Here is a 21,075-nt window from a genome sequence, read left to right on the forward strand (position 1 = left end):
GGATTATTGCTAGGAGGGCACCGGATCAGTACTTCAACTTGTTTTCACCTGATACCTACACTTCACTTGGGAGTGCCTCCTCACAAACCTTGTATATATATATATATATATATATATATATATATATATATATATATATATATGTGTGTGTGTGTGTGTGAAAAGAATAGGGGTGAAACAATCAGTCTCAACGAGCAGCACAATGCCGGGTCCGGAGGCGCCGGAAGTGTTCATAGCCGGAAACTGCATAATCATTAGCCGAGTAGCTTCCATCTAAGTGGAGCGCAACTGAGGCTTGCAGCAGGGCCCTCCTTCCTCCATGTATGTCTGCTTTACCCAGTTTGTTTATTGTAAAGCGCAATGGAATCTGCTGCGCTATATAAGACCTAGTTTGTTCTTTCAGTGTTGTCAACATTTGCAAAGCGCTATATAGGAAACGGTAAATAAATAAATACCTCTTTCCTAAGGGTTAATGGGGGGGGGGGGGGAGTTGGCAGAGGTTTTGCCTAGGGTGCAAAGAACCCTTGCACCGGCCCTGGCTGCTATTTTTTGTAAAGATTTTCACCACAATTCGCACCCTGTTAAATGTGCGGTTTTCGGAAAACATGCAAATTTGGCCGTTTTTTTTAACATGCCTAATAAATTGCACCCTATTACATCTCGCCCTTGATGTTGCCCATAGCAACCAATTAAATCCTGTCAATTATCTTCTAGAACAGGGCTGGGCAACACCGCCCCTCCAGATGTTGATGAACTACACATCCCAGGATGCTTTGCATTAGTTTTGCTATGTGGCCATGCTGAAACTGATGCAAGGCATGCTGGGATGTGTAGTTCATCAACATCTGGAGGGCCGGTGTTGCCCAGCCCTGTTCTAGAATGTGCTCAATAAATAAGAAGTAAAATCTGATTGGTTGCTATGGGCAACATCACATCTTCAATAGAACTACCATCTTAGTATATTTCCCCCTTTGACTTTAGTGGTTGCTACATGATTAAGAGTTCTTAAGTGCCACCCTGTATTTTTTTTTTTTTTTTAGTGTGTATTATATATTATAGATCGTATATTGAGATAATTATTACTTTTGAAGTTATAGTGCTTTTATCCTTTTTGTAGTTGTTTATATCACTTGATACATAAGTATGTATAATCATAAAGCTTTTCTTTCAGGCTCTGAAAATGGCCAATGCTGGGATTTCATTGTCCGTACAAGAAGCCTCTGTGGCTGCACCATTTAATTCTCACCTCACAAATATTCAGTGTGTGCCAGAATTACTCAAGTAAGTAATTTATTACCTAAACAAACATAGCATACTCAGTAATGGCGGGCATTCCTCAAAAACACTGAAGCAACACATATTTCTATTACAATTTTTATAACAGTGGATAACAGTGTTTATGTCAGGAACATGGATCTTATAAACTTAGACAATATGACCATCATAAAATAGACATCTATTGTCCATGATATTTGGGAAAAACGAAGAGAGAGAATAACAGCATTTTAAAGAGAAATACTTTAGTTTGTTTCGCTAATTGGAATCAACCATTGATGGCCCTCTGGTTCCTATTGCTAAAAGCACCTTTAAACCAGTGATGTAACTATGGCTGATGGAAAGCAGGAAATATACAGGGCCCCTCAAGATGCTGTTTCCAAAGTAATACCCATTATTATTAGAATTAAAATGAACTATTTGTGCTCTGATTTTTAACCAGTCTATTCATGTAAAGGTCTCTTTACACTACACAGAGGTATGGAATGCAGACTCATGCAGATACTCAGACAACTGAACTGCCCAGCGGCTAGGATCGCATATTATACACTATGGCCCTTATTCAGATCTGACCGCAGTATAAATTTGTTCTCAAAATGGGCAACACCATGTGCACTGCAGGTGGGGCAGATGTAACGTGCATAGAGAGAGTTAGAATTGTGTGAGTTATTTTGTTTCTGTGCAGGGTAAATACTGGCTGCATTATTTTTACACTGCAATTTTATTTCAGTTTGAACACACCCCACCCAAATTGAACTCTCTCTGCACATGTTAAATCTACCCCACCTGCAGTGCACATGGTTTTGACCATTTTGAGAACAAAGTTGTACTGCGATCAGATCTGAATAAGGGCCCATATGCAGTCCTTTTGCCGATGATGTATAGTATCTGATCCCAATCATGGATGCCTTGATCTCCAAATCCAATCCGATGCACACAGGACCGCGCATCAGATTGGAATTGGAGGAAAATCACATACGATATGGCACTTTTGACATGACTTATTGGCCCGATAGGTCGAAATCATGTGAAAAAGGGCCATATTGTACTAATGTATGGGCACCTTAAGACTGGTGATCCCAGTGACTAGCCTAGCTGTCTGGGGAGCCTGGGTGCAAAGGTTTACAGTCTATGAAGAGGAAAATGCTGATACAGTTTTGGGTGGTGGAAAAATTGTTACTACATGTATGTATTACTAAAGGTTTGTTCCATCAAGGGTCTGCAAGTAATGTGTTACTACAGAGGTGAGTGTGGGATGTATTACTACAGGGTTGTTCCAGCAGCAGTCAGGGAGGAATGAGCTACTACAGAGGTGAGGGGGGAATATATTACTACAGATGTGTTCCTACAGGGGTCAGGGAGGAATGTGCTGCTAGAGGTAAGGATGAGGTGTATTACTGCTAATTAATTCAAGCCTCCAAGAGAGATAAAGTGGAGAGAAATAAAGGGAAAGATATATTATCATGTGGATAAACATGGACTAAGGTCTTTTTTCAGCCTTAATTACTATGTTACTATGATATCATTAGTTAATTGTCTGGTTCTGCTTCAGTGATTATCATGGTTAAACAGTTTCAGACACTACACGGCAGAGGCGGATGTAGATCTCATGGGTCCCTAGGCAAGACACTGGTTTGGGGACCCTTCTCAAACAATCCATAGCACTATATTTTTGCTGCTGATTGCAATCTGAATCAGGCTCTAGGTCTTTTGGAATTAGGCGTACTACCTGCGTCACATGTAAAGTAACCTGACTGCCCACATACAGTGGTGAAACCATTTTGTGTGTCCAAATATTTTTTATCGTATCAAAGAACATCAAAGGGATTTTGGTAGCGTTGTCAGGTCTGTGTGATGTCATGACATCACACCATATTGGCGCAATGCTCCTCTGGGAACGTGTTGGATGGCCAGGGTATCATTATGGGGCCCCTTTGGACCTGCTGGGCCCTAGCCAGGCACCTTGATTGCCTTGTGGAAAATCTGCCTCTGCTACCAGGATGTGTGAACAGGTCAGTTGCCAGAGAGGGAGAGTGCTTACTCACTTGCCTGTCGATTTTCACTCTCCCTCTTTTGCCTTCTGTGACCGTTGCTGCTGTGACTGACGTTATGTATTTATTTTTTAACAGGGAAGGACGAGCTGCCCTTGTCACATCTTTCTGCATGTTTAAATATATGGCTATGTTTGGGTTGATTGAATATATCAATACATTGTTGCTCTACTGGGTAAGGTTTTGTTGTTACTTTTCTGCAATTATCTTGATGTTTTATTTCACTACATTCAAGTAGTACTGGTACAGTAGGAACAATATTTGTATGCCTTTGCCCCCCAGGACCAGTTGAAGTGACCAGTGTGCCCCTCTTCATTCAGGTGCCCCTCATGCACTCTTCCCCTAGCCCCAGTCCCACTATATACCCAGATTTTGAGACATCATAGCGGTACACTCTCAGCTTTTCAATGACATGGAGGATCAGTATCAATTAACTTCACATTTAGAAAGCTGCTGCCTGCTGCAATGCCACATCAATGGCCCGCATATACTATTAATTAAGTCTGATAAATAAGTGATCCTGTCATTCAAAATTGCTACTGTATATTATATTGGCACTGATAGTGATGCTATAGCTCTTCTCAAAGCAAAGTAGGAAGCAATACTGACAAGATGTGTTAACATTTTGGCTGTCGGATTGAGGGAGTTAAAGTTTCCCTTTACGGTGATCACTACCAGTGTCACAATGCATCAACCTAGTGCTGTGTCTTACCTCCCAGCTGGCTCCACTGGACATGAGTGACATGAGTGACATCTCACAACCATTGCAAGACCTCACATGAGCAGCCCAGAACTCAGTAGCTGATACAAAGGTTAAAACACATACAGATGGTGCCTGGCTCATTCATTGCCGGCGTTTGCCAGATCCCCTTCTGTGGCGAGTGCCGGCGATAGGGACTGGAACACACGTGCGTCTCATGCGCACACGTGTCCCAGTATCACAGCGGCTGGGCAACGCCTCACTGCCCGTCTCCGCTTCAGGGAGACGCAGCCCAGTTCGGGGGGGGGGGGGGGTTGGGGCGGCAAGGGGGACCGACGGCGGGGGAGGTGGCTTCATTGCCACGGGGCACGCGAGTGTCTCGTGCACGCACACCCCTGGTTCTGTACCAACAGGAAATCTCTGCCGAAAAATTCTATATGCAACATGTAGAGATTTTTTACATATCTTAATGCTTTTATGATGCTATACATTTGTATGGTAATGGCAAAATTGTTAGATATTTGCAGATACCATACAGAAAAGTGATATTTTTATACATACTAAGGGCGAAATTTAATGTAATGCGATTTTATCGCACTTTCCGAAATCGCACCATATTGCACATTTTAAAAATCGGATTTTTTGCCGCAATTCCCATCCTATAAAATGTGCGATTTTTTTGAAAACATACAAAAAGTATCAAATAGTGATAATCAGCTTATTTGATGCTTATTACCTCTTCTTAAATTTCACCCTCAGTGTTTCCAGCACTTCCGGTGACTGCGTTCAGATGCTTAGTGGAAGTCTCTACATCAGCACAAAAAATGGGTGTGGATTATTAGAGTTGAATTACAGTAATTATGTCGACAGTCAATAAGGTGACCACTATTGGTCAACACATGAAAAAGGTCAACATGAGCAAAAGGTTGACAAGGGAATGGACGACACAGGAAAAGGTCAACACAAGTTTTCCAGGTTTTTTGTGTCTATGTCAACATGGACACCGCATACGTGTATTGCGTCCCCTTGTGCTTCCGGCACTCTAATATATTCCCCCATCTATGCCCACTTGGATCCTGAAGTAAAAACAAGTCAGTTTTGAAGGAAAAAATCATTAAAAACTCATGTCAGCATTTTCTGATGTCGACCATAAACATGTCAACTGTTTGCTTGTGTCGACCTTTTTCATGTGTTGACCTATTGCCTGTTGACCAAAAATGGTCAATCTATTCACTTTCGACCTAATCCCTTTCGACCCATAGACCGGATACAAAAAAAAAACCCAGCATAATAGGAAATTATCTTTCATTAATTAAATATTAATAATAGCGCACATTCTGCAATAAGTAAAAATGTATGCTCTCTGCTTTCCAGCAACGCAACATCTTTGGGAATAATCAATTTCTGGTCCATGATTTCGCAATTATGTTTGTCATTTTCTTAACAAGTGAGTAAATATGTTACTACAGCAAATAGATGCATAGTTCTTTTTAATGATTCAGAATTTCCCAAAAATAATCCTATTGTCCCATTCCTATAATGTCTGATTCCTATTGGTTGTGCCTAAATTCCTAACACTAGTGCTATGATCTGTTCACATTATCAAAGTTTTAACAACTGGTCCATGACAATTAAACATATTCCCATTCAATCTTTAAATGGAAAAAAGAAAAAAGTTTGGTACCGTGTTAGCCAGTTGATAAGAAAAGTTTTATTGTTCCTCAGTGAGAAAAACAAAATAGCAATCTAGCAAATATGATACCTTTTAATGGCTAACAAAAATAAATGTTGTTAAAATGCAAGCTTTCGAGACTTCTTAGGTCTCTTCCTCAGGCATGGTATAACAAGGTGTGTGAAGAACCACATATATATACACAGCAGAGTAGGAACAAGATGTGATAGATGGACATTCTTAAGATCAAAACAAAACAAAATAACAGAATGAGCTTGTAAATTGAGTCCTTAATTGGTTTGTAGATAAGTAGTGTGAAAGTTTTATTGTCTCTAAGTTGATGACAGACCAGAGTTAGAGCTCCGATGCCCTCACTCTCTCTGGGCCAGTCTCCTCAGATGTTGTAGTGGGCCATAAATCCCTCGGATTTTTCAAATCACAAAGAGACAGGAGGGTCTGGGAATACAAATTAATGACAACGTTTGACACCCTTAACACAGGACTGAATCTATCCGAGGGATTTATGGCCCACTACAACATCTGAGGAGACTGGCCCAGAGAGAGTGAGGGCATCGGAGCTCTAACTCTGGTCTGTCATCAACTTAGAGACAATAAAACTTTCACACTACTTATCTACAAACCAATTAAGGACTCAATTTACAAGCTCATTCTGTTATTTTGTTTTGTTTTGATCTTAAGAATGTCCATCTATCACATCTTGTTCCTACTCTGCTGTGTATATATATGTGGTTCTTCACACACCTTGTTATACCATGCCTGAGGAAGAGACCTAAGAAGTCTCGAAAGCTTGCATTTTAACAACATTTATTTTTGTTAGCCATTAAAAGGTATCATATTTGCTAGATTGCTATTTTGTTTTTCTCACTGAGGAACAATAAAACTAATCTTTAAATGGAAAATGCAAGAGATGTGTGCATTTATTTTAACTTAATAAAAATGATGTTTGCATCATATTATAATTCCCTTTGACAATAGTGATAACAGCTTTATTAGTTACTAATGGCACTATCTGGACATTTACTGGACTTTGCAGCTGCTGGGTCAAGCACCTCATTCTTACGAAGTGCTTTCCAGTTTTTTTCATGTACTTTATTGGGGATGAAGTGTGTACTGTGAAACCACATCTCAAAAAAAAAAAACAGGTGTACACTTGCTAGTGTTATCTCTAGCAGTGACAGAGGTGCATATGGAGCCCATGTAGAGCTGGGCAGATCTTGTGTATATGATATGACCAGCTTAGGTAACATTGTGAAACTTGTCTATATTGTTTATCTTCAGGGTGCAAGAGATGCAAATTCTATTCAGCTTCTCAATCACCTCTGTGTACAGTATACAATGTTACCAAACTGTATCTCTAACTACCATCCGACAGGATCTCTCAGCTCCCATGCCTCTTCAAGCTACTTGAGGGACGTGCCTACACTCACCTCACACACTTTTTTAACTCCTACAACTTATTGGACCCACTTCAGTCAGGCTTTCGTGCTCAACACTCCACAGAGACCGCACTGACTAAAGTAGTAAATGATCTGGCCACTGCTAAATCTAAAGGTCATTTCTCACTTCTTATTCTTCTAGATCTCTAGGCTGCCTTTGACACTGTTGACCACTCTCTTCTCATACAAACACTACAATCCCTAGGTCTTCAGAACACAGCCCTTTCTTGGTTCTCATCCTATCTATCTAATTTATTCTACTTAAATACAAAGCCATTACTCTGACTACAGCGACTTGCTTCCACTTGCAGGATTTTTATCGGGCAGCACCCACCCTATGGAATGCCTCTCCATGCACATTAAGACTCTCCTCTAGCCTCCAAAGTTTTGCATTCCCTGACAACTCACCTCTCCAGGCAAGCTTATCATATTCTGGATTTCTCACATAGCCTCCAGTAGCATTCATAGCTAATTGCATCCCATCTGTCTTGTAATCTGGTGGGACTGCCATGCTATGGAGTTCTATCTTTATGTATCCCTCCTATCATCCCTATAGTTTGTACGCTTGCAAGCAGGGCCCTCCTACCTCTAAGTCAGTTTGTTTCTACCCAATTTGTTTAATCACTGTTGTTTCCAATTGTAAAGTGCAACAGAATATGCTGCACTATATAAGAAACTGTAAATAAATAAATCACTCCTTATTCCCTCTTCTCAAACAGTGAGCTCCACACCAGCGTACCATAAGCTTGCACCATACAGACCACCAGGCCAACTGATTTCTCCATCTATGCTTTTTTCTGTGGTCTACAATGTTTTGTTTACGATAGCAATGCAGACATACGCTTTTCTCATTGTCCAGCAGCAGCCATGGTACAGCCGGGATGACGTTTATAGGTAAGTCTTTGACCAGATTATTAACACAAGTAATTAGAGATTAAAAGGCAAAAACATGGTGTAATACCCACAGTATTGTAATGGTTATAAACACGGTATAAAGTGTATTTTTCATGTTTACTTTGTGCTTTAATATGTATATTTATGTTTCTGGTGGTAAAAATCCCTCATAGAGGTAAGCTAGGATACAAGAAAAAACTACCCTTCATAGAGGGGAAATGGACTGTGCCTAACAATTAGTTCCAATGGTGGACTACTCTACCTCCCTTGGTTATTGGAGGGAACTCTTAGGAAAATTCTGGACTAAATAGCGGCTGCACTGGCCGCGCGATATAGGCAGGTAGTCTTGTACCCAGGGAAACTCCGGAGCAGAACTTATAAAAAGGGGTCCCTGAAAAACGGCATTGGTCGTTTTGTCTGAGGAAAAGGAGAGAGCGGAGACACTATGCAAAGCACCGGACTGTCAGAGCGCTGTGTCACCAAACTTACCTGTTCTGTCAGCACTGAAATTGGGAGCAGTGATCAGAGACATCCACGGCGAAGTAGTGGCGGAGTTTGGGCAGCGGCTGACTCTTTTCCCTGTGTAACTCTGGCGGGATGGATGAAAAGCTGTGGTTGGGCGGTGACGCAGATCCAGAGGCGTGCATCGGACAGAGCTGGCTCAGAGACCTGCAAAATAAACAGAGGGATACACTCTGGTGGGTCCAGCCCCTATCACCCTACATGGTCATGGAGGGTGCAGCCAGCCCTAATGTCAAGATCCACACTACATAGTCCTGCCCTGAGAAATCACAGCAATAGAAGGAGTGCATTATAGAACAATTGAGTTTGATACTGTGCTTCAGCTTCAGTGTAAAACAGGCATGTTCAAACTATGGCCCTCCAGCTGTTGTGAAACTACAAGTCCCATCATGCCTTGCCACAGATTTGCTATTAGGGAATGGTAAACCTATGGCAAGGCATGCTGATATGTTAGTTTCACAACAGCTGGAGGGCCACAGTTTGGACATGCCTGGTGTAAAGACTGTTTGACACGTCTCCTCTTATTGCTGCAGCATCAGCAAATGTTACTGCACTACTGAAGACAGCTGTAGATAAACTGTCACAACAAACTAGCTGGGACAAACATTGTGCAGTGACTGTTTTATAGACAGATGTGTTAACAAGCTATAATCTTCTCAGACCTAGCTCAGAGAAAATTACAGAGACTGAATATTTCAGTTAAAAGCTGTTCAATTAGAAAATACTAAATCTACAAGGGTAATAGATTGGAGTGCAATTTAACTTCGCAGGAAGTTTAGTTAAAATAACGACTGCCACATTGACAGGATTGAATCTCGTCTTTTTGGAACTTTACTTTAACCCCTTCACATGGGAGCAACATTGTCCAGCTTCAGGAGGGACTGTTTAGAGTTGTAATATACAAAAAGGGAATAGAGACATGACTTATAAAACTCAGTCACTAGTGACCAATGTTCCCTCTAATTTTACGAAGGCTGTGTGCAGCAAAAGATTTTGGCTGTGCCACTTTGGAAGGAAATTAAAATTTTTGTGCGTCACTTCTATATAACTGGAAAATGACGTTCAGCATTTGTGATAACTTTACTTCAAAATGATATTAAACATTCAAAACACAGCACACAATGTAGTTAATGGGTGAAACACACATTAATTGAGTCCACAACTGCAAAAAGGGACCACTGCTGCTTTGTGCGCTCTGTTGTAATGTCTGTGCACACGTTCGTCGAGTTGTGTGCGCGCGCACGTGCGCACAGCTTAGAGGGAACACTGCTAGTGACATTCGGTTACTCATATTATTGCGCAATAATAATTCCTGAAAATAAAACAGGGAAACGATGTAATATATTGTTGCAATATTGTATAGTGTTTAAATTGTAAAGTGTTAATACTGATTTCACAGTAACTGAAAAAGTATAGTATTTTAACTGATTACTGATAGGGATTTTGTGTGTAAAGACAACAGAAGTTGCAAGCCGGTTCCTGTCTAATAAATTTGATGTGGAGAAATGGATCAAAGGCAATAAGAAGTTGTCAACACATCCACGTAGTATATAAAACAATAATAAAACATATATCAATAAATATCCTGATAGTGGAATTTTTGAATTTTTAATGAGTACGGTATGCATCCCACACTTGCTTTTGGAAATCGCACCGATGGTGAATCCCTGTCAGGTCTAAAGAAACCTTTATGTACACCATTCTCTTAATCTTTCTGTGAGTGCGGGTACACTTAAAACTCACCCTTCCCGCAGCTTATATTTCAATAATTCCACTATCAGGATATTTATTGATTTATGTTTTATTATTGTTTTATATAATAAGTGGATGTGTTGACAACTTCTCATCGCCCTTGATCTATTTCTCCAAATCAAAACTGTACCTACACGGGGTGAGCGATGACCCCTTCTTTTGGATCCGGCTGAAGAAAAGAGATTGCGCCTTGGGACTAATTTCCTTTTGTTCCTGTCTAATAAATTGTTTACTGTCAAGTGGGTGGTTTATTAATAACCCATTGTAATGTATTGATGTGAATTGTTTATCTTTGCTGATACAAGAATTAAATTGTCAAAGTTCATTGACTCCAAAGTGCACTTTGTGTCTGCAAGAAAGAATCCTTAAGGAAGGAGAGATGAGGTTTTGTTGATACTTACCTGGGTTCATGTATTAGGGCCCCAACAGAAAAAATGTATCTTATTAGAATAGTTATTAGCAAAGAGTTACATACTTCTTTTTACATCACTAGAACATGATTCGAAAAGAAAAATGTCTTCAGAAGAATCAAACATGGGAAACCCATCGGGGAGTCAAGAGCAACCAATTCTGGCTAGGCCCTCACCCACTCAGGTTCAATCACAACCAGTGGAAATGTGATTACATTACCATACTATTTTGGTACACCTTGGCTGCCTACCTATTCTGGAGAAAGTCCAAGGAAAGATACCAACAAGTTTACAGAGTTTAAAAAAAAATGCAGTCGATGTTCAAATTATATCCCTTAATAATACCACAACAAGTAGGGATTTTGATAGGGCAATTAAAAGGGCCAGCATTAAGAGAAGTGTTATCTAGGCCAGAAGAAGAAAGGGTGACAGCTGAGCATGTGTTCAAGCAACTGGCCACTACATTTGACATCACAACCTTGTCCGAGTTAAAATCAAGGTTCTATGCGAGGAAACAGAAACCTACAGAGACATTAAGGGATTTCACCTTAAGTATACAGGAAGCGTTTCGAGATATCAAAAAATCAATAGTAAAGAAACTGTTGATGTGGATAAAACCCTTATAAGCCGACTCATTGAAGGAGTTCATTGCAGTAGTATTAAGTCTCAGTTAAAACTATTACAGTTACAGAAACAAGAAAACTCCTTCCTAGACTTTAAAGAGGCAGCTATTAAATAATTGGGTCTATGCAGGCTACTGAAGTGTCTTTCCCAGAGCTGCCTGGCTACCAAAAACGGGCCGCTAAAGATGAAGACGAGTACATTGAGGCAGGAGAGGGTTCTAGGAATATGGTAAAATCAAAGAGATGGTATCTGAAATGGCCAACATGAGAAGAGACATCCAGAAACTAGCGAATCAAGGGGTGTCTGGAAGAGCTGAAGGTGGCTAGCACTCAGGACCCTGTAGGTCTAGAAATGAATGGTGGGGTACTAATCAAGGACAACGGAGAAGGTTGTCAGACCAGTTTGATTCCCAGGGACGACCTATATGTCGGAGATGCAGACATGGCAGACACATTGAACAATTCTGCCGAGAAGAGGAGTCTTTAAACATAAAACAGAGACTGACCCTCGGGAACAGAACCATGAGTAGGTTCTAAACCGGAAGACTGGTGTGAAAAATATGTAGGACAGTTTTCTGTCATACCAGTCAAAATTGGTGGAGTGGAACTCTTTGCCACCATAGACACAGGTTCTCAGGTGTCCACTATTCAGAGTAATACATATCAACAGTTCTGGGGTATGAATGATCCTTTGTCCCCTCCTCCGACATGGTTGAGGTTATTGGCAGGTAAGGGCCTGGATATTATCTGCTCCGGTTATTGTGAACCTAAGCTACAAGTAGGGCCGACCACTTTGTCAAGCCAAGGGTTCATTATTACAGAAGTCACTGATCCAACAATCCCGACAATCATTATTGGCATGAATATCTTATTTCTTTGCCCTGAAACATTAATCAAGGCCTTAAAGTCTGGAATATGTCATGCTCCTCAAGACATATGGAAAACCATACACAAGGTGATTCGAATTCTTCATACTCAACAATGCTTTTTGAACACAGAAGGGGGATTCGGAAAAAAAAGGACGACAGATTGAAAATTATTTTCTTTCAGCCAGATTCAGAGACTATAGTATGGGGTAAAGTCAAGATGTGGCCAATTGGGAAGGGCATATTATGCCATCGTGGAACCTTGCTCTGTTCCTAGTAGAACCAACATAATTATCCCTCGAGCTTTAGTGACTGTAAATAATGGCCGAGTACCAGTACGAATATTGAATCCCCATGACTATGTTGTTCAACTACACAGAAATTATACCCTAGCCAAGCTATCTTGGGTTACCTTTCAGGATATTTATAATTATTTGATGCTGAATATTATACAAGTTGAAGAATAACAATCTTCAGATTCAGAAGGTCAGAAATAGTAGGAAGAGATCCACATAGGTGAAGAAGGAACTCCCATAGAGCTCAAGGAGGGAGTATTGAGAATAGATAAGGAAAATGTGTCTACTTTCAGAAAACATGTGGCTGATTTTAGAAAGGTAGAAACTGTCCGTCATTGTATACTAACAAGGGGCGCTCCCTCAATCAAAGAGACATAACTAACCATAGCTCTGGCTGTCTATCAGCCCATCAGAAAGTTGTTAGAGGAGATGAAGGCCTCTGGAGTAGTACATGAAAGCCATAGCCCTTGGGCTGCCCCAATTGTAATAGTGAGGAAAAAAGATGGGAATTTACAATTTTACATGGATTATTAAACTTAAACTAATTTACGCACAAAGATGCATATCTGCTGCCACGCATTGAAGAGTCCCTCACTGCTTTAAAGTTAGCAACTTACTTTTTGACCCTAGATCTTACCTCTGGTTATTGGCAAATCCAGATGGCCAAAGATAAACGAGAGAAAGCAGCTATCACAATGTCTATGGGATTATTTGAATTCAATCCTATGCCGTTTAGGTTGTATAATGCCCCCAGAACTTTTCAGCGAGCTATGGGACATTGTCTGGGTTATCAAAACTTTGATATGGGATTACTCTACCTAGATGATATCATTATATTTTCAGAGACTTACCATGACCACTTGAAACATTTAGATGAAGTCTTTGAATGCCAATGCCGATTATGTCTTAAAAGACAAACCCTCGAAATGACATATTTTAAAAGAGGAAGAAGAAGAAGTACTTAGGGCATGTTATTGGTGCTGCCGGAGTTATCCCAGATCCCGGGAAAATTTAAGTCAATAAATACAGCATCTTTTTAAGGTTAGATGCTGTATTGCCACAAAAACAACACGGACATGAATGCATCATTGCTTTTGCAAGTAGGAGTCTCAAGAAAACCGAAAGAAATTATGCTAATTATAGCGCCTATAAGCTTGAATTATTGGCATTAGTGTGGGATGTAACTGAAAAATGTAAGAACTATCTTTTTGCTACTCCATTTATGGCTTACTCAAATAATAACCAGTAGCTCATTTATCTACTGCTCAGTTGGGTGCCTTAGAGCAGAGATGGTATTCAAGGTTGGCCAATTACAAATTTACTATTAAGTACTGTAGCGGAAAAAACAATAGTAATGCTGATGCCTTATCTTGAATTGATGCTGGAAAAGAGAATGAAGAAGTTGTCTGGGAGAATCTTGAAATGCCAGCTTTTTATACATTACTTACCCATCATCAAAACGCCAGTGCTCAGCAAAGACTAATGTGTGTCAAGAATGAAATCACAATTGATGCTAACGGTTCTGAACATAAGTGGGAACAGATCCAAGATTCTAGCCCAGTAGTAACTGAATTAAAGACCCTACTCTCTTCCAAGTATGTGTGGGGAAAAGAAGAATGGCAAAAGACTGACCCAGAATTGGTAAAATTGTGGAGACAACGTAAGCAGCTACATTTTAAGAAGGGCCTTTTATTTCAATCAACTATTAACTCAAAGACTCATAGTCCTATCACTCAAGTTATTTTTCCAAGTCAACAAAAGAATGTAATTCTTCGGGTATTTGTTTGTATGACCTTTTGGCTATCCTCAATGGATATTAACAGATCAAGGACCGACTTTCAAGTTTAGACTGTTTCATGAAATATGTCACCTGTACAGATGTAAAAAAAATACATACCATGGCCTATCATCCCCAAGGGAATGGCAGGTGTGAGAGGATGAATTAGTATCCTGAGGATGGTACATGATGTGAAAAGGAAAAACTGTCCCGCTTTATTGCCTGAGATCACCTTTATTTACAATTATACTAAATACAGTACCACAGGCTTTACTCCATAGTATTTGCTTTTTGGGAGAGAGGGAAGACTGCCTGCTGATCTTGAGTTAGGTGTCACCTCAAGTTCTTGTCAACAAGATCCTCCACATAGTGACTGGGTAAGAGCATCAAAAAAGATTACAGACAGCTTATACAATTTTTGATCAGAAGTCAAAACAGTCACAACAAAGACAAGCGGAGTATTATAACGAGAGTGCCAAAACTAAACCATTGAAAGTAGGCGACTTAGTCTGGAAAAGAAGAAATGAATGCTGCAGTAAACTCGACTCCTACTGGGAGAGAACAACTTATCTCATTCTAAACATTTCAAAAGTCAACATAGATGTCTATCGAGTGTCAAAAATAGGTGAAACCACGGCCACAAATGTTCACCGAAATTAACTTAAGAAATGCCACGAGTCCAATTCTGGTACAAATGACATTCGACAAGAAGAGACAGAGAGATTGAAATCCTCTAATGAAACTGACAGTCAACAAGTAGTTACTGAAATAATGAACATGTTTATTTATGGAAATATGTTAGTAGCCCCTCTGATATTAGCATAAGATCTGTATTTGAAAATTGTAATGTGAGTACTGGTTGTAATGCTGTTATTCCTCTTGATGTATGTGCAGCTGAACCATCCGAGCTGATATGTGACCAGGTGAAAGGATCGGATGGTAGTGCAGCAATTAAACTATTGAATTAAGAAGGTTCGCAAGGGCCAACAAGGGATTTTTACTCCATCAGTACTTTTATTGATTATATGATACTATATGTATTACTTATAGGTGATACTGCGCCTATTGTCTTGTTGATCAGCTTGCTGGAGGACCAGCAAACCTCTGGGGAAGCGTGTAATATCCAAAGTATTGTAATGGTTATAAACACTGTATAAAGTGTATTTTTCATGTTTACTTTGTGATTTAATATGTATATTTATGTTTCTTGTGGTAATAATCCCTCATAGACGGAAGCTAGCAATATGGGAAAGAACTACCCCTCATAGAGGGGAAATGGACTGTGGCAAACCATTTGTTCCAATGGTGGACTACACTACCTCCCTTGCTTATGGGGGGAACTCTTAGGAAAGTTCTGGACTAAATAGCGGCTGAACCGGGGTGCCACGTGATAAAGGCAGTAGTCTCGCACCCAGAGAAACCCCGGAGCAGAACTTATAAAAGGGGGTCCGTGAAAAACGGCATTGGTCGTTTTGTTTGAGGAAAAGGAGAGAGCGGAGACACTATGCAAAGCACCGGACTGTCAGAGCGCTGTGTCACCAAACTTAACTGTTCTGTCAGTGCTGAAATTGGGAACAGTGATCAGAGACATCCACGGCGAAGTAGTGGTGGAGTTTGGGCAGCGGCTGACTCTTTTCCCTGTGTAACCCTGGCTGGATGGATGGAGAGCTGTGGTTGGGTGGTGATGCAGATCCGGAGGCGGGCATCGGGCAGAGCTGACTTGGACACCTGCAAAGTAAACAGAGGGATACACTCTGGTGAGTCCAGCCCCTATCACCCTACATGGTCACGGAGGGTGTGTCCAGCCCTACTGTCAAGCTCCACCTTACACAGTCCTGCCCTGAGTAATCACAGCGATAGTAGGGCATTACAGAACCTAGAGCAATATCTATACTCTCCACCTCTAGAGAAGTGTCCTAACCAAGAATAAACTGTTTAATAGCAACTTAGTTTGAAACTATGCTTCAGCTTCAGTGTAAAGACTGTTTGACATGCTAGCGTCTCCTCTTATTGCTGCAGAATCAGCAAATGTTACTGCACTACTGAAGACAGCTGTAGATAAACTGTAACAACAAACTAGCTGGGACCAACTCCACTGTGCAGTGACTGTTTTATAGACAGATGTGTTAACAAGCTATAATCTCCTCAGACCTACAGTAGCTCAGAGAAAATTACAGAGACTGAATCTGTGAGTTAAAAGCTGTTAAATTTGTTTCTTGATCTAATAAAAGAAGGCTGCAGATGTGCAGCAAGGTAGTTGCTAATTCTTTGGATACAAACAGTTATTATTATTTTTTTTAATTATTCTTTATTACAAATTGGAAAATATTAAACCTACAATGCTAATAGATTGGAGTACAGTTTAACTTTGCAGGAAGTTTAGTTAAAAGAGCTACTGCCGCAGTGACAGTATTTAATCTCGTCTTTTTGGAACTTTACTTTAAACTCTTAACTCACCTGCATGGGAGCAACATTGTCCAGCTTCAGGAGGGACTGTTTAGAGTTGTAATATACAAAAAGGGAATAGAAACAAGATTTATAAAAGCGCTAACATTCTATCTGAGCTCATAAATATAAAACTCAGTCACTACTGACATTCGGTTACCCATATTATTGCGCAATAATAATTCCTGAACATAAAACAGGGAAACGATGTAATGTAATGTATTGTTGCAATATTGTATAGTGTTTAAATTGTAAAGTGTTAATACTGATTTTACAGTAACTGAAAAACTATAGTACTTATAGGGATTTTGTGTGTAAAGAAGACAGAAGCAAGCTGGATCCTGTCTAATAAATTGTTTACTATCAAGTGGGTGGTTTATTAATAACCCTTTCTAATGTATTGATGTGAATTGCTAATTATTGCTGATACAAGAATTAAATTGCCAAAGACTCCGAAGTGCACTCTGTATCTGCAAGAAAAAATCCCTACGAAAGGAGAGATGAGGTTTGGAGGATACTTACCTTGGTTCATGTATTAGGGCCCCAATGGAAAAAAAAAACATATCTTTATTATAATAGCTATTAGCAAAGTGTTACAATAGAGCTATTATTAAAGTGCAGAGTGGCACTCACAGGTCTTAAAATGTATGAAATCCAGCTATAAAGCACATACACGAGCTCTACAATCAGTGTTTCAGTTTTAATTAACTTTCATCAGAGGCTTCTACTGTACTTCCTAATTAACATCTCTATCCTAACATAATGGCTGTTTTTCTATCATTGTCAGTGCATGTAATCCAGGGAACACAAGCCTAAATGTAAATCTCACATATAACCTAATCGAACTAAGAAAGAAGAAAAACTATGAAAGCTTTGAAAACTCAACACTTTGGTTACTTACTGCTTGTCACCTGGTGATCTTGGCCTTTGTCTTCTCCAAGGGAAAGCCATTTCGTAAAGCGTTGTATACAAACTGTAAGTTGCACAATCTATCACCGATTTTTTAAGTTAATCATTAGGTTATTTAGAAACCAACACCAACAGTGTTTATAATAAAATAAGATCTTCACAAAAAGGGGTGTTTCTGTCTGTATACTGGGTATTTACTTAGATTTGTCAAGGACAGGTAATAGTTATGTGAGAGTAACATGCATGCTATATACTTTTTCTTACTATAATAGTACAACTTATGAACTGTACACAAATGCAAGTCAAGATAAATGAATTGACCATGAGAGAAAATAATGTTGATACTATATAGGGTAAATAAAGGGTATATTTTTAAATTCATAAAAATATTTAAACATGTTCCCATGTAACTGAGTAGGACACATTCTTAAAGAAAGTTATAGGCCATTATTAAGATCTGATAGTAGTACAAATTTGTTCTCAAAATAGGCAAAACCATCTGCACTGCAGGTAGGGCAGATATAACATGTGCAGAGAGAGTATTTGGCTTAAAGTAACTTTATTGAGGTTCTATGAGAAGACAGATTTTTTATTTACCTTAGTGCTTTTTATGTATTGTTTAATATTCTTTACCTTTTACCCTTTATGGGACTTTAAACATTACACGCTCAACCTACCGTACACTTTTTTTCAAGTCAATCTGTGCTTAATGACAACTTCCTTTTTTCTTTTTTATAGACATATTTGTGGCTACAATAATAGTAGAATTTGCCCTCACCTTGTTCTTCATATTTGCGAATTTCAAGAACATGTATGTTGTTTTAGAGGTAAGCATATTGAAGAAAAGAAAATTATAGTAACAGTGTTTATGTTTGCACATGTGCGTGCATATGTATTTGTGTGTAGAAACCTGTTTACACCATGTTAATAAGGCACTGTTTTTCCTTCATAGCTTGTTTGCACACCAACCAGCTGGAGGATCCACATGCTAGTGATGTTGATTATATGTCTTGTTGTGTCATACATTGTGGAGGTTAGTATAATTTTTATCCAATTAGTTGTTTAAAAAGTATAAAAATGGTGTTGAGGAAGTGATGCTATTACACAAAATGCTTAACCCCAAAATTTTTGTGGCATGCATGTACACAACATAAATAATAGAAAATAATGTGAAAATTTGAAGGCTTTAAATATCAGTTTCTAGAAAACAATTATACAGTTTTGTTATTTTCCTGGGTAGGTTCAATGATTAGAAATATATATTTTTTAATAAACTCAAAGGGGTATATGTACTAAGATGTGTGTTCTTGTGAAGATGGGATGTTGCTCAAAGCAACTAATCAGGTTCTATCTACCATCATCAGGAAGGTTCTAAATAAATAAGAAGTAGAACCTAATTGGTTGCAAATTTACCCCAATATTTTAAGTATATAATTTACAGTATTTGGGAATTAGATTATAAAGTATTAAGATTGTTTCTTAATTATATTTTTTTATTTCCAATACCTAAAATCAAATATTTGAATTTACAAATTAAAAACAAACCAAAAAGAAATATGAAACATTCACAATTTAAAGTTACTGTTTAATATATTATAATGTACTTATAGTAAAATCCTAAAAAAGCATAATATGTATGAATTGTCCCATTCAGTTTCTCGAGATTAGAAATATAGAAACAAAAACATGAAGTTACAATCTTACAAAATTATAATGTAAGTCTCTGAGACTTCCCTTGTACATAACTTTGCTACCTCAGTTACATGTCTCATCACATTGTCTTTTTTTCAGGAATTTATCCTGGATAACAGAGCTCTCTGGCTGGCTTTGAAAAGATGTCTAAAATTAAAACCTGGAAGTAATTACAAAAAATTAAGGGTAGTTTTGGAAGAAGACACCCAGTGGCCACCTATTGGAACTACAGTCTATGAGGATAGCAAGGTGGCCAATGGTGACTCTAAAGTTTACACTAATCCAGCGTTTGAACATGAAGATGTACCAAATGGAAAAAATGTTACTTATGCAACTTAGGACAGGAAGAAGACTTCTACTGCTACAGTTCACAAGCAGTTTACCTTTTTACCTAATGTACATGTGTTTTATAGCTTGTGTACCCAGAGCCGGTGCAAGGCACCGGAGCGCCCCAGGCGAGTCGGGGTGGGGGTGCCTCGGTGCCGGGGGGTGGGGTACCTGTTGCACCATCTGGGGAGTGGGCAGGGGGGTCCATGCTGGCATCTGACAGGAGCCTGCAGTGGTGTCCTTGCCGCGCGGGTACCTGCGGCGCTGTGTATAAAGCTGGCGGCGGCGGGGGGTCCCTGCAGTGAATAACAAATAACTAGCGCTATGCGGCAGCGCGGGAAGCGCTTCTGTTTTGACAACACTGGCTGCACGCTGATTGGCTGAATCTCAGCCAATTAGCGTGTAGCCAGTGTTTTCAAACCCGGCAGCGCTTCCCGCACTGCCGCATAGCCCGGCGGATAACGCTAATTATTTCTTATTCACTGGAGGGTCCCCCCCACCGCTGCCAGATTTATACACAGCGCCGCAGGTACATACGCGACAAGGACACCACTGCAGGCTCCTGTCAGAAGCCAGCATGGACCCTCCTGCCCGCTCCCCAGACGGCGCAGCAGGTACCCCCTTTGCACGGGGGGGGGGGGGGCGAGGGGCGAACTTCCGCCCTCCAGTGGCCGGCGCCCTAGGCAAATGCCTAGACCTGCCTAGTGGTGGGGCCGGCCCTGTAGTGTACCCAACACCATACGCACAAGGGAAAAGGGAAATGTTATCAGTCACACCTGTATGTATGTGTGATTATTGCCACTGTCTTTTGTGTAGCTTCCTTTTATACATTTGTTCACAATGTTCTATTTACAAAGGAAGGAGATATTCACCAGTCATTTTTGTGGACTTGAACACAAAAATAAAAGACTTGCTTGTTCATGGCATGTTCCCATTAATTTAAGAATTATTTATAGTATATACATTTGTAATCGTGTGTGCATTTACAAATAAATACAATTATCAAAATTGTGTGATATTGGTTTCTAACTTGTGTTAAAAAATGTTCAGACATACTGTAACAAAATAAAATACTTTAGCTTGCAAAGTACCCATCAGCATCCCAATGTTCAAATACAGTCAGTAATATGACCTCAGTAAAGCTAATCGCTTCATTAGCCAATTATAATGGCTCCTTGTCGCCTGACAAAATACCATATGTTTTATACATCTTACAAAATAAATGTTGCCAAATAAACTTACATCATACAATGGAACCCAATGGTAGAACCACAGGAGGTACATCTTCTCCGGTGTCAGAAGTTAATAGGGCACATCGATAACAAGTTGATCTCCCTCCAAAGTCCCACCTCTACCGTCAAGAGTGAGTGCATGCATTGAAATTAATATACTCAAAATATGTGGCTA

At 39.7% G+C, this 21,075-nt stretch overlaps 1 protein-coding gene across 1 annotated transcript in view; it reads left to right on the top strand.

The window, feature by feature from the left end:
* LOC146062975 (putative cation-transporting ATPase 13A4) overlaps nucleotides 1-19,680 on the top strand; it is a 71,083-nt gene extending 51,403 nt beyond the window's left edge. The window contains exons 23-30 of the mRNA XM_083174985.1: nucleotides 1,172-1,281; nucleotides 3,405-3,501; nucleotides 5,401-5,473; nucleotides 7,875-8,049; nucleotides 17,528-17,715; nucleotides 18,388-18,476; nucleotides 18,602-18,682; nucleotides 19,441-19,680. Coding sequence (XP_083031111.1) covers nucleotides 1,172-1,281; nucleotides 3,405-3,501; nucleotides 5,401-5,473; nucleotides 7,875-8,049; nucleotides 17,528-17,715; nucleotides 18,388-18,476; nucleotides 18,602-18,682; nucleotides 19,441-19,680 — 1,053 coding nt within the window. The remainder of the gene's footprint in view (nucleotides 1-1,171; nucleotides 1,282-3,404; nucleotides 3,502-5,400; nucleotides 5,474-7,874; nucleotides 8,050-17,527; nucleotides 17,716-18,387; nucleotides 18,477-18,601; nucleotides 18,683-19,440) is intronic.
* Nucleotides 19,681-21,075: the final 1,395 nt, after the last annotated feature.

The sequence above is a fragment of the Crinia signifera genome, chromosome 3 (genome assembly GCF_055691185.1).
Source record: "Crinia signifera chromosome 3, ASM5569118v1, whole genome shotgun sequence".
Taxonomy (NCBI): domain Eukaryota; kingdom Metazoa; phylum Chordata; class Amphibia; order Anura; family Myobatrachidae; genus Crinia; species Crinia signifera.